Source organism: Vulpes vulpes, chromosome 4 (genome assembly GCF_048418805.1).
Source record: "Vulpes vulpes isolate BD-2025 chromosome 4, VulVul3, whole genome shotgun sequence".
NCBI classification, from domain to species: Eukaryota; Metazoa; Chordata; class Mammalia; order Carnivora; family Canidae; genus Vulpes; species Vulpes vulpes.
The window spans coordinates 12,879,003-12,893,567 of NC_132783.1; the positions used below are offsets into that span (position 1 = coordinate 12,879,003).

General features: G+C 39.8%; 1 protein-coding gene across 1 annotated transcript in view; it reads right to left on the reverse strand.

Moving 5' to 3' along the window:
* Positions 1-233: 233 nt before the first annotated feature.
* Positions 234-14,565, reverse strand: part of LOC112931624 (importin subunit alpha-8-like) — a 90,218-nt gene continuing 75,886 nt past the window's right edge. The window contains exon 3 of the mRNA XM_026014306.2: positions 234-3,824. Within this exon, the coding sequence (XP_025870091.2) occupies positions 2,959-3,813 (855 nt within the window). The 5' untranslated portion in view covers positions 3,814-3,824 and the 3' untranslated portion in view covers positions 234-2,958. The remainder of the gene's footprint in view (positions 3,825-14,565) is intronic.

A 14,565-nucleotide genomic window follows, 5' to 3' on the forward strand; every position in this document is an offset into this window, starting at 1 on the left:
ACGTAGCTATTTTGAGGGTTTTATTATTTTTAAAAAATATTTGCTTATTTATTTAAAAGGCAGAGAGAGAACAAGCAGGGGAGAGGGAAAAAGATAGAGAGACTCTTAGGCAGATTCCCCACTGAGCACTGAAGTGATATGGGGCTCAATCTCATTGCCCTGAGATCAGGACCTGAGCTGAAGCCAAGAGTCAGATGCTTAACCTGCTGAACCATCCAGGCACTCCTTACGGGTTTTTTTTTTAATTTTTATTTATTTATGATAGTCACAGAGAGAGAGAGAGAGGCAGAGACACAGGCAGAGGGAGAAGCAGGCTCCATGCACCGGGAGCCAGACGTGGGATTCGATCCCGGGTCTCCAGGATCGCGCCCTGGGCCAAAGGCAGGCACTAAACCGCTGCGCCACCCAGGGATCCCTCCTTAAGCGTTTATTCTCAATGATCAACTGCTTTCATTCTATCACAGATGTGCAATACTTTAAATATGTTAATGCTGATTATTAAGCAGGACATAGTTAGGAAATAATTTTACTACTTCCATGAGGGTACCTGGGTGACTCTGTCAGTTAAGCATCTGACTCTTGATTTCCCCTCAGGTCATGATCTCAGGCTTATGGGATCAAGCCCTGCTGGATGTGGAGCCTGCTTAAGATTCTCTCTCTCTCTCCTTCTGCCCCTCCACACACACACACACACCCTCTCTTTAAAAAAAAAAAATTAATCCCATTAAATGGGATAGGATTCTATTACAAAGAACTTTGAAATGAGAGCTGAGATAGTAAACATAACAGGAAAACATATGGAAACGCAAGGTGCTGACTGTCTTTGCTAGCTGTACCGTCCAGCAGTTTTCCCTCAAAGGGAGCAGTGAAGTCACAGGGGATCATCCACTCTGTGTAATGTAACACGTCTTGATTAAATTTTAAAAGGAAGAAAAGGAAAGTGTAGTCTCTATACTGTCTACTTGAAGGTTAGGGCATATACAAGAGGCTGATGTTTTCTCTCACTAGCTGTTGGAATGTATCATATAACTTGTGCCCAACTTAGGAATCAAGTTTGGGAAAGGATTCCTATCTATGAATTCCCGGTAGCTGTTTTTATTAACATCTTGGGACATTAATGTTGCTTCTAACTTAATTATTCATGCTATTTTCAACCACATATTATATCACCATCAACTCAGTCCAAAGACTAAAATAAAACAATCATTGGAAAATTCCAGGGGCATACTCATCCAGAGGGATGTGACCTTCAAAAGGCTTACTCAAATGCCTGCTCAAAGTCCCAGCATTCTCTGTTCCTCACATGCACAACGGAAGTGGTCCTAACCCAGACTATATTTGCAATCTCAAATTCTTTACTCACCCCCACCTGCTTGGCCAAAGACTTTCCCTCCGAGGACATGCCCCAACTTGTAGAAAGAATTATATCAATTAGAAACACTGCATTGACAGTGGTCGAGAATAAGCTGTGCCAGGAGTTCACATGTCATGAATACCAGCCATGTTTGGTTATTTATAACACAAAGTCAGGGCAATGGAATACTGACTCTTATAGGCTGCTTCTCTGGTCACTATGTTGCATTTTAATTCATATCACAGACTAATTAAACAGACTAAAAAGTACAAACTGGAGCTCAAATTTTCAAAAGGGAGATAAAGAAGACTGAATCTAGAATGTACTGAATACCTACTAAAGGGCAGGCCTTGTGCTGGGACTTTACTTATGTTACCTCTTTAATTCCCACCACAATCATACGAAGGAGGTATTGTTGTCTCCATCTTACAGATAAGGAAGGAAACATAACCTCCAAAGGATTAAATATCCTACCCAGGTAAGTGGTAAAGTCAGGATGAAGACCAAGACCATGTGACACAAATTCCATGTTTGTTTTTACTACCAGATCAAATTTCTCCCACACTGCCTAGTCCAGGACCAGAAGCAGAATAAGGTTTAAGATGTACAGATTTTGCAGTAGGACATCCTGAGCATTTAAATCTGCTTCATCACTTCTTAGCTATGTGACCTCATCAAGTTACTCAACCTCTCCAAACCTCAGTTTCCTCATCTTTAAAAAAGGAGAGATTGTTATAATGCTACCTCATAAATTTTAAATATTTGGCAATAATTATGATGATGCCATATTCCCCCACAAAGCCTCCTCACCTGTTAAATAGAATAGTAATAACAAGGATTAATATTTACTGAATACTTACCATAGGCCAGGCACTGCGGTGAGGGTTTTACATTATTAATTCTAATAATCTAGTGAAATAATATTAGCTAACACTTCTTGAACACTATGTACCAAGATCTATTTAGATCTTTACTCATATTAACTAGTGAGTAACTGAGGCAGGTAATATTGTTGTTCCAAGTTTGCAAATAAGAAAACAAAAGCTCAGAGAAGATAAGTAAATTGCCCATTGTTACATAGCTAGGAAAAGATGAAACCATGTTAAGAACTCAGGCAGCTACACTTAGGTGTTCACAATCTTAAACTTGAGTTTCATGCTCCTAGACTTGGGCTAGGTATCTGACACAGTACCTATACTTAAAGTGTTCTCAGATGTATTGAAGTTATAAGACCTACACATTTAATAAATGGGATGCTATAATGTTATAGCCAAATGTCCAAAATACGCAAAATACACATCAGGGGCCTTGGAAGATATATGAGGCAGTGGGGATGGTGGTCTATGTATTCTGGAGAAGCCTTCCTGGAGAATATGTGGCTTTTACTGAGCCTTGTGGGATCAAGTCAGTCAGGGGGTGAGGGAGGGAGAATGTTTCAAGAGGGAGACTCAGCAAACATGGAAATGTAGACGTGAGCCATGTGTGGGGAAGAATTTTGTGTGTGTGTGTGTGTGTGTGTGTTGAAAATTTTATTAACATTTAGTTTAAAAAGCTTTACATCCGTGCCAAGCCAATTCATAGAAGGTTCTCAAAGAAGTTACCCATTAGGGTTTGGTCCTTTGTTTAGAAGTCGTGGGGCCTTGGTGTTTTTTTGTGAAGCGGTTTAAGAATTCATTATCTTGGTCCAGGGCTGGTAATATTGCACCACTTTCTTCTCCCTCACAAAAATGGTTCTCGATAATGTTCAAAGCAGTCAGGGCAACCTGAGGATTCTCATGAAGTTGCAAAGCCTCAATTTTATCAATGCCACCAATTTCTTCTATCAAAAGACACAGATTTTCCTTCTCTGAAAGCTTCTCTGCTGCCTGGAGGATAAAAGAGATAACGTCAAGGATGATGATAACAATTTTGGTGTCTTGGATGGTAAGCAGATTCACCAGTGGCTCCTGGACTCCAGAGTGGACAAGGTGGATCAACTGGTCTATGGTGCCTCCAGTTGTGAAGTTAGCCATGGTCCAAACAGCCTCTTTCTGGACTTTAAATTCTCCATTTTTTAGCAGAGCCACCAAGGGAGGCAGCATGCCGCAAGCGATCAGCCGCTGGATGTGTTGGCAGGGCCCTGCAGCCACATTGCTCAAGGCCCAAGCTGCCTCCTTCTGGATGGAGGACTTAGGTTGCATCAGGAGTTGGGGCAGCACGTTCAGCATGCCTGCGTCAATGGCCATCTGGGTCTGGTAATCCGTTCCTGTGACGATGTTCCCGATTGTGCGGAGAGAAGGGGTCAAGACATTGAGCTCTGAGCTGCTCATAAGCTGGACCAGCCTGGGCAGGACCCCTGTGTTGACCACTTGGCCGATGCGCTCATTGAAGCCATCGGTGAGGTAGGACAGGGCCCGGCAGGTATCCGAGAGAACCTCGCTGTCTTGGTGCTGCAGGAGGTGGGACAGGACATGCAACATTTGCTTCACGGCTGTCTTGCAAAAGATGGGTTTCATGTTGGAAAGAGAGATAAAATTAGACCTGAGGTGAGGACTGACTGCAGAAGACCCTTGACCACAGTCTTAAAAATTGGGCATCATTTATAAGAGACAATTAGAAGCATTAGATTCTTGAGGAGGAGGGTTACCTGCTAAGAGTGCACCACATAGCATGGCTTAGTGCGGAGAGACGAGAAAGACAGGGAGGAGGCCCCAGCAGGCACCTCAGCATGAGGCAATGAGCACTCTCTCTGACTAAAGTGATAGCAGCAGGAGACACAAAGAAAGAAGGTATACTGTGAGAACAAAATCAATAGGGCTTAGTGAAAGACTGATACAGGAGACATTTAGAGAAAAGGTCTGTGATGTAAGGATTTGTGCCTAGCTCTCAGCCAACCTCATATCCCCACACTAGGCTCTATTAATGACTGACTGACACATCAGTACATGCTGAAAACATGTTTGTCAACTAAATGAATGAGTCATCTAGCTACCAGCCCAAGCCCTTCATTTTGCACATGAAGAAACAGATCCCTAAGGTTATGTGAATCAATCAAAATTATTTAAGTGTAAGCAGCAAAATCTAAACTAAACCCCCAAATCCTGACTACTATTCCAGAATTTTTTCTGCTATAATTTGTTCTCAATTCAGAAAATCTTGAGGACTATAACATTGATAACAGAAATTGAGATTTGGAGAGAGATTACTGGGGTTCTTGGATAGCACCAATCTGGTTTTGGACATGTAAACGCTGACATGATGACAGAATTTCTAACTTGAAAAGTCCTGTAGGAGGTTTTCAATCCAGAATTCGAGTAAAAGTGAAAATTAGCAACCAGAGATAGACTTATTTGAGAATCATAAATATAGAACTATTAGTTGAAGACATGAGGAATATATTTTTGTAATATCATGAATAAGAAATGTTTTTGGTCCCCCATTACTTTAAATATTTTTTAGTGTATTAAAGAATTGTTGAACAAGCAATGCACTTAACTGCAATCAGTATGTTAATGTTTCTGGAATCACTTCATTTGTTCATGTTAATCTTGATATGCCTGCATACACAGTGATTCAGGGACTGCTGCATTAGCTAGGCTATATTGGTGCCCTCTGAAAACACTGCCAGGGTTCCAGATCTGTCTCTGTGGGTCCTGTTACCATCTTTATTCTGCACTGTAGTTAGATCTTGCCAACTATTATTTTCAAAGGCAAAGCAAAAAATCTTAAAACTTTTCTGAGACTTATAGAATACGCCTATGCTATAAATGAAGCAGTCCTTGGATATTTTTGGTGCTTCATCGTTCATGAATCAGCCCATATATCCCCTTATCTGAGAAATCTTGCCTAAACCCCACCTGCGATCCTTATGCCTGCCCTCATTAAGCAGTCAGTCATTTCTTTCCCTGCATTCTTTCAGTACTCTAAACATATTTCAGTTGGAGTGTATGGCATATTGCTTTGTAATTGGTTCTGTGTATATCTTTTCAACCTGTGAATGTGTGTGTCTGCAAAAGTGGATTTTTTTATTTCAAGTTTCTATTTAAATTCTAGTTAGTTAACATATATGGTAAAATTGGCTTCAGGTATAGAATTTAGTGATTCCTCACTTACATACAATACTCAGTGCTCATCACAATAAGTGTCCTCCTTAATCCCCATCACCCACTTAACCCCTCTCCCACCCACCTCCCTCCATCAACCCTCAGTTTGTTCTCCATAGTTAAAAGTCTCTTATGATTTGCTTCCTCCTTCTCTCTTTTTTTCCCCTTTCCCTATACTCACCTGTTTTGTTTCTTAAATTCCACATATGAGTGAAATTGCATGAGAGAAAGAGAGCACACGAGCACATGAGCAGTGAGGGAGGGGCAGAGAGAAGGAGAGAGAGAATCTTAAGCAGGATCTACACCCATCAGAGGGTCCCACAAAGAGCTCCATCCCATATCCCTGACATCATGACCTGAGAGGAAAACAGAGTTAGATGCTTAAACAACTGAGCTACCCAGGTGCCCCAAGATTTTGTTCTTTTTCATGGCCAAGTAATACTACATTGTTTATATATGCCACAACTTCTTTATCAGTCAGTGGAAATCTTTTAATCTTCCTCATTTTCTCTTTTTTAAAGATTTTATTTATTTATTTGAGAGAGAGAAAGCACAAGTAGGGGAAGTAGCAGAGGGAGAGGGAAAAGCAGGCTCCTTGCTGAGCAGGGACCCTGATGCAGGGCTCAATCCCAGGTCCCTAGGATCATGACCTGAGCTGAACGCAGACCTTAACCAGATGAGCCACCCAGGTTCCCCCCAATCTTTCTCATTTTCATGACATCAGTGCTGGCACATGGCAGAAATTTAATTCATTCCGGTGAAATCTTTTAATATCTGGGCATCAGAAGAGTCAGATAATCAAGTTTTATCTTGCAGTTTATGGGACAATGAAACCATATCCACACAAATTCATTCAGCAAGAGGGAGAAATTATATCCCTTTCATAGAAACCTCCATAAGGGCAAACAGCTAGGGAGTACTAATGAGCATAATGTATGTGGAGAGAGGAAACTGATCTCACTGGAGCAGAAAAACAGAAGTTGAATAGGAAAGGAAGATAAAGTTGGGTAGGGTGAGTGGGATCTGATTGTGGAGGGGTTAAATGAAAGTTGGTATATTAGTTTTTTATCATTACTGTAACAAACTATAACAAACTTGGTGGCTTAAAATAACATAAACCTATTATCTTACAGGTCTGAAGCCCAAAAGTCAAAGATGGGTCTTACTAGGCAAAACCTGCACTCCTTTCTGGATGATTTAGTGGAGAATCCATTTTCTTGCCTTCTAGAGGCTGCCCACATTCTTGACTCATTACTGTTTTCCAACATCAAAGACAGATTACAAGAATATTTTAACCCTTCTTTGTGTAAAAATGATGCTGGCCTTAAGAAATGGGCCAGCTGTCTTACTGTGGGATGTCCACATGCATAATATTTTGAATGGTTTTAATTCATTTACTGGGATTTGAGTTCCTATTAAACTAGTGAGTAGTATGATTCCCATGACAGATAGGCTGTGTGGTTCTTTCGCTTTTGCATAACACTAATTAATAATGACAATACAATGATCCTGAATGTAGTTATTATCTTTCTTAGAGCTCAAGGAATTTCATATAATTAATCCTTTTTCTTTCAAAAATATGCCTACAACATTACCAGCTACAGTATCACTATTTGAAATTAAAATAAGGAATAATTTTCCAACATCAGTGAAAGCCCATAAGGAAGTTTATAAATATGATGACCTGATTTTAAAAAAGTCAAACCAGGGGTGCCTGGGTAGTGCAGTCCATTGGGCATCTAACTCTTGGTTTGCCTCAGGTTATCATCTCAGGGTCATGGTCGTGAGATCAATTCCCACATCAGGCTCTGTGCTCAGCAAGATTCTGCTTAAGACTCTTTCTCCCTCCCCCTCTGCCCTTTCCTCCCTCCCCTCTCCACTCTCTCTCTCTCAAATAGATAAAAATATTTGGAAAAAAATAGTCAAACTGTTTTTATATATACAAATCATAAATTTAAAAAAATGATTAAGTGAACCTTCCTGAAGTTAACTAATTCTATCTTTAAAGTATAGGTGATAACGTCTGTGTTCATTCATTCACTCTGTTAGTAAGTGTTCCTGTAAAGTCCCAGGTACCAGATATCATTCTAGGCATAAGGGTCCAATAAAAACAAGATAAAGTCATCATTCGGGAGCTTACTCTTAGTAGGACATAGACCATATACTTCTAACAAACATATTAAGAGGGGATCCCTGGGTGGCGCAGTGGTTTGGCGCTTGCCTTTGGCCCAGGGCGCGATCCTGGAGACCCGGGATCAAATCCCTCGTCGGGCTCCCGGTGCATGGAGCCTGCTTCTCCCTCTGCCTGTGTCTCTGCCTCTCTCTCTCTCTCTCTCTGTGACTATCATAAATAAATAAAAATTAAAAAAAAAAAACAAACCTATTAAGAGACAAATCATCTTTTAGGTAGTGAAAAGCACCCTGAATAAAAAGGAAAAATAGCACAGGGTAGAAAGAAAGAGGAAGGGAGTGTTATTTTAGTTAGGATGGTCAGGAAAGGCCTGAGCAGATATTTGAATTAGGAGCAAGCCATGTGAAGAAACGAATAAAGGATAAACATACCAATTTGATCCAAAGAACAAGTATTAATTAAGCATAGACTATAGACCAGGAATTATTTTTCAGGACAAACCAGAAGAGACAAAGAAACAACAAAAAGTATATGTACCATTGAGTTATATCAACAAATATCTACCAAACACAATTACACCCTTAGAGGTCAGTCTAACTACTCCTATTTCTAGATTATGGTTTTAAAAGTTTTTGCAATAAAACCATTTGTTTAAAGTCTCATGTGGAATTCCAACATATCAAACAAATAAAAATGAGTTGTGTTGAAGGATTTGTGGATGTCCATAGGCCCATCCTGTCTTCTCTTCAAAAGTTCCCACTCCCACTTTGTAATGATGTTAATTTCTTAGTTTTGATAATTGTACCATGGTTGTATAAAATGTTAACATTAGGAGAAGCTGGGTAAAGGATATATGGGAACTCATTGTACTAATTTTACAACTCTTCTGTAAGTCTAAACTTATTTTCAAGTAAAAAGTTGAAAGGAAAAAACCTGACTCTTGTCATTACCAGGCAGACCGTTTAGGGTATTGGAAACACCATCATGCCTTGCTGATTTAGCCTACTTACAAAGGACCTTCAGGAAGGGGCAAGCTCCTTTCTGTGTAGTTTGTTTCGGTTTTTAATCATTCTCAACATCAGAAAATTATTTCTTATGACTCCTTAAACACCTCATGCTCTGGAATAAACCCTCTTTTCAAGTTTTGCTATCAATTAAGAGAATTAGAGAATTAAGTTTCCTTCTACAAAATAATACTTTGTGATATGTTAAAGAACCACATAATTCTTTATCAACGTCCTTTATCCAAGTTAATAGCAACGCCTTTATCTTTTCTCACAGGTTTTCTTTTTCCACATTTGAATCTTTCAAGGGACTTTCCACTTTAAGTTCTTCTTGACCTTCTGAAACTATGGTGTCCACAGTTTACCAATGGTCTTCCGAAAAATAAATAGAAATAAAATTAAAAGAGGATCCAGTCAGCGTCAAATATCTTGGGTGAGAAGGGAGTAATATTCAGACTTTATATACAATATTCCTATTTGGATATTATTGCCGTAACAACCTCGCTACATTACCATATTTTGTTTTTTCTTACACATTTTTTTCTCACCATTTATGACAGTTGTTAAGCCAAGTGCCCCAGGCATTTGCTCCTAACCAATGAACAGCCAGACTGGGAACTTCAAGTCTTTCAGCAAGTCACAACTGCCAAAAATGCTCTCTCGCCAGGAGACATATTCCCTGAATTATATAAAGGGAAATTCATTCTGAAATCATTCACCTGATATCATTAAACAATAAGAAAAGCAAATCAGCTAAGTCTATGACCTTGTCTGTTGGACCTCTCCATGCTTTAGTTCCCTATATGAAAAACAAGGACAAGAGTGTTTACCAACTTCACACGAGTGTTGCAAGAGTTGATTAATGCTTATACAGCACCATCTGATGAGAGGTTCTATGGCTGTTACCAGTTATAATAGGCTATAGAATGCCTGGGTCCCTTAAGAGCATTCCCACCAATCTTGGTACCATGATTGTAGGTGACTTGCTGAGGCCCGTCACTACTTTGTGACCCAACTGTACTTTCAGACATGCACACTGAGCGCCAGTAAGGCTATCACCCAAAGCTGAAAAGCAGTTTTTCTAATGCTGCAGGCTCATGCACAAGGCACCAAAATAGCACTAGAAATACTATACCCATATTGCTTTATCCTAGACATCTGACACTTGTAAAGCTCATGCCAAATTTCTTGTCACATATGTGTCTGGAAGCCTTCGTGCTGAGAGGCATTTCTTATCTTCTGACATTTCAGAGAGCTGCACGGAGCTAGACAAGCATAGACCCTCCTTCAAACAGGCATGAGGCAAATGTAAGCATTCTTTTCTGGTGACCTCCAACAGCCCTCATTGGACAAGATCCAAGACACCCTTCAGCACAGCACATCTGCAATCCTTAGCATGATCCAAATGTTTGAGTGTGCTTCTTCCAGCGAATAAGAGCTGAAGTGCCCTGGCTCTCCAAGGTCATCTGGAAATGATATGCCCATTAGCTAAATGAGGAAATGTTACTGCAACCATTAAGATCAAAGGATCTTCAGGGGTCCAAGGGTCCAGATACTCTGTCTCTAGTGACATAGTTCACCTCCATCTATTTAAATCAAGCTTCAGTTCACTCTAATTACTATTGTGACTGATTCCCTCAAATAGAAACTAAAATAGGATTTCTGCACATGATACAATAGTAATTTCTAGTGATTTCCTTCTTTTCTGATCTTATCTATACAACCTGCTTGACAAAGTAGGTGCCATGGCAACCCCATCCCTAGCCATCAAGGAGCAGAGGTTTTTAGTAAGAGAATCCCTAAAGCAACATGTGTCAGAATAACCTGTTTTGGGTGGGGGAGGGGGTGGTTATTTGTAAAGATTTTATTTGTTTATTTTAGAAAGAGAGAGTGCAAGGTAGAGGAGGGGCAGAGGGGGAGAAAGAATCTCAAGCAAACTCCACATTGAGCACAGAGCCTAATGCAGGGCTTGATCTCATGACTCTGAGATCATGACCTGAGCTAAAACTAAAAGTTAGACATTTAATTGACTGAGTCACCCAGGTGTCCCTTGGTTTTTGTTTGTTTGGTTGGTTGTTGTTTGTTTGTTTTGAGAGAGAGAGATAGTACAAGGGCAGCAGGGAGGCAGAAGTAGAAGAAAAGAAAGAATCCTAAGCAGGCTCTCAACGTGGAGCCCAAGGCAGGGCTTATTGTCACAACCCTGAGATTGTGACCTGAGCTGAAATCAAAAGTCAGATGCTTAACTACTTAACCAACTGAGCCACTCAGGTGCACCAGAATAACCTAGTTTTAAATGCAAATTCCTGGGCCTTATTCCAGACCTTTGACTCAAAACCTCTGGCGAATGAGATCCAAGAAGCTGCATTTTTAACTAATTCCCCAGATGATCTTTTTTTTGACGTTTTATTTTCCCAAGTAATTTTAATACATACTACATATTTTTAAAGCCTGACAGAATTTTCAAGTAAATTAAAATACACACAAACCCTCAGCTTGTTGGGAGAGTTTCTGGCCACAAGTATATATTTAGTGGTCATTGAGTCATCTACTCTAAACTCACCCACAAGCAACAATGACAGCATTCAAGAGGAAGGAACACATTTCATGATTCCTTCCTTCTCTGAGCCTCATTGTTCATACCCCTCTTTTGGAATAATAAGTACCATATGATGTTTCTGGCATAAGTTGCCTTGTATTAATTTCTTATATTAGTTTTCTGTTGCGACTATATCATATTACTACAAACTTTGCACAAATTTATTATTTTACAGTTCTATAGGTTAGAGGTCCAGCACAAGTTTTACTGGGCTAAAATCAAGGTGTCAGCAGGGCAGGTTCCTTTCCTGAGGCTCTAGGGGAGAATCCACTTCCTTACCTTTCCCAGCTTCTAAAGCTGCCCATAATTCTTGGCTCAGGGCCCTCTTTCCCTATCTTCAAAGCAAGTACCACTGCATCTATTATTCACATTTCCTTCTCACTCTCTTCTCCCTCCCTCCTTCACTTTGAAGAACCATTGCATTGCAATGGGGCCATTTAGATAATCCAGGATAATTTCCTATCTCAAGGTTCTAAATATGTGGTTAAATCTACAAGGTTCATTTTGCTATATAAGATAACATTTCACAGCTTCCAGAGAGTAAGACACTGACAACTTTGGTGGGGGCATATTCTGCTTACCATACTTTTCAGCTGTAATATGAAGAATGTCTTATTTTGGGTTCCCTCTGAAACAGACTCTGAGGCTAAGATTTAAGTACAAGTCCCAGGAAGCCAAGAAAGAAGTAGAGAAGTGAGGCAGTAAGCGAAGAAAGCAAATAAGTGGGTTAATGAGCAGGGTACTGGATAGGCAACGGACTGAATTCCTCCAAACACCTTCAGAATAGTCACACCAAGGGGCAAAAAACCTGGGGCATGATTCATCAATTCATGTCATTTATTAGTTAGAGGTCACATTAATTCCCAACGCTTCAGAAACTTCTTGCCCCCAACTGTAGAAGGACTGCACAGCTAGAGATTGTCCTTAACAAAGACAAAAAAGAGGCCAAAAATTTGTTCCATCTGAGGGCCCTCCAGAGTGGACAAAGGTGAAGATGGCATCTCAAACAAGGGGCTTTGTTTTTCAGGGAAGTGTGGTATTATGTATCAAAAGTTTAAATGCTCATATTTTCTGATCAAGCAATTCTACTTCCAGAGAATTTATGCTAAGGGCATAATTGGACACATATGTAATAATTGTCTGTAACATTTTAAAAACTGGAAATAATTTAAATTTCCATCAATAGGGGATTAAATTATGGTAATACAATTGAACGCTCTGCTATAATTAAGAACAATGATGTTCATTTACTGATAAAGGAAACAGTTCCTGACATATTTCTGAGAAGAAAAGCAGGTTACAAATAGTAAGTATATTATAAATCCATTTATGTAAAATTATGTATGTATAATATATGTGTGTGTGTGTATGCATAGCAAGATGGCTGGAAGAATGTTCATCAAAAGTCTAACAGTAGTTATTTCTAGGAAGCAGAATTTCTCATCCTTTATATTTTCTCCTTTATACTTCTGCATGCTACAAAAAATTTTACAATAAACAACGCATTATTGGGGTTCTTTCTTGAGTGGCTCAGTTGGTTAAGCATCTGCCTTCAGCTCAGGTCATGATCCCAGGGTCCTGAGATCAGCCCCAAGGCAGGACCCCTGCTCAGCAGGGAGTCTGCTTCTCCTTCTGCCTCTGTATTCCCCTCGCTTGTGTGCACCCCTCCACCAAATAAATGAAGTTTTAAAAAAAGATTTGTTTCCAAAAAACAATGCATTATTAATCTATCACAAAAAATATTTTTCCTTTAAAAAAAATTCAAATTTGTCCTAAAAGATAAGCTTCTTTTCAGACCTAATATGATAATGTTCAATGTGCTTAGATGTACTTCTCCATTTTAAAACTGCATGAGGCTAGGGACCATGCATTACACAGAATACTTATGGCGTATTTTGAACACAGCAGGTGCTTAATAAATATTTATTCTTTAATTGATTTTCATCAGTATGAAATTCAGTAAAACAACATACTGAATAAACTGGGTCACATTGAAATTTTTACACTGCCTGAAGGTGACTTCCCAAAATGCTGAGAAGCCTGGTGTGGCCTTATCAGGCAGAGACCTGCTGCAGCAGGCAAGGGCAGGCCTGTCCTGCATGGACACACCCGCATCATAGAAGAGATGCTATCAAGAGCCTCATTTCCTTCAAGTACAGGTGAAAAGCAATGCAAGTACAGCCTTACAATTTTACAGCACAAACAAGACAAATGGAATCTGTGTCAATCTATGAGAAATTAATTCAACACCTTAAGCCCTGAAACTCTAGTCCTTCCGGAAGAACACTGTACTTCCATTTATGTACTATGGCAGAGCTGACTAGACGCAGAGAGGAACAAGCCATGGTGTGCCCGTAGTGCAATAGGGAGAGGACTATTTCAGCATAAACCTTCACGGTCTTCTGTCCAAACCCCACATCCTCCTCTTATGTCTAAAGCGAAAAATTTCTCACCTGTCCAGGTTGTTCTTGGACTCTCCTTTGTTGCTCAGAATCTAAATAATGAGCAGATGGAGATAAAAATAGAAAACAAACAAGTCCCAATTGACCTTTGTATTAAAGTACTGTAAGAGAGGTTCTAAGAGGAGAACGCAGGAGGAGACACCAGAGAATCAAGTAGAATGGATGCTGGGAATTCATGAGGTGTCAGTTATAGATCCAGAGTTTTGGAGAGGCCTTGATGTACATGTGGAAGGGAATGAGGATTACAGTGAAGTAGAGAGATTTTTTATATTAAGAAAGCATACCACATACTAAAATCTAATCTGAATGGTATGAATAAAATGGGTGAGTGGTATGGTACATGAATTTTATCTCAATAAAGGTATTAAAAAAAATACCCTCCCAGAAAAATGCATACCCCACTTTAGCAGTTTATTGAGAAAGTAAAAAAAATATTTTTTAAGAACTCTAGTTACTTTTTGGGTGCCATACTACTTTGAATTCATTCTTGCACTGAGACTGAGCCATGTGGAACTTCAATTACGTTTGTGTCGTGCTAGATTAGAGAAAGGATTCCTAAAGATCCTTTACTCCCAGCTCTCATTTCAAAGGTGAGGAAATAAAGCTGGGAAGGTTAAGTAAGTTTTCATGGTCACACAGTAGTAAAGCTGGGAACTATGGCATTCTGATCACAGGTCTTTTGAAATCCATCACACCACCCCCACCAACACTCTTCCTGCTATTGTTAACGGAAAGAAACAAGTTGAGGATAAACGTGATTAGAACACATGGTTATTATGCCCACGGCTCAGTCCAGTTTTTCTAGCCTTTAGAACAAATCAGTCAGCTTGGCATCAATCCAATCAGTTGCACACCATAGTCCAGCTAATAGCCAAAGCCATAGAGATTCAGCCTTTTTGGCCCAAGCCTGGAGAATAATCATTCTCACAATGGCAA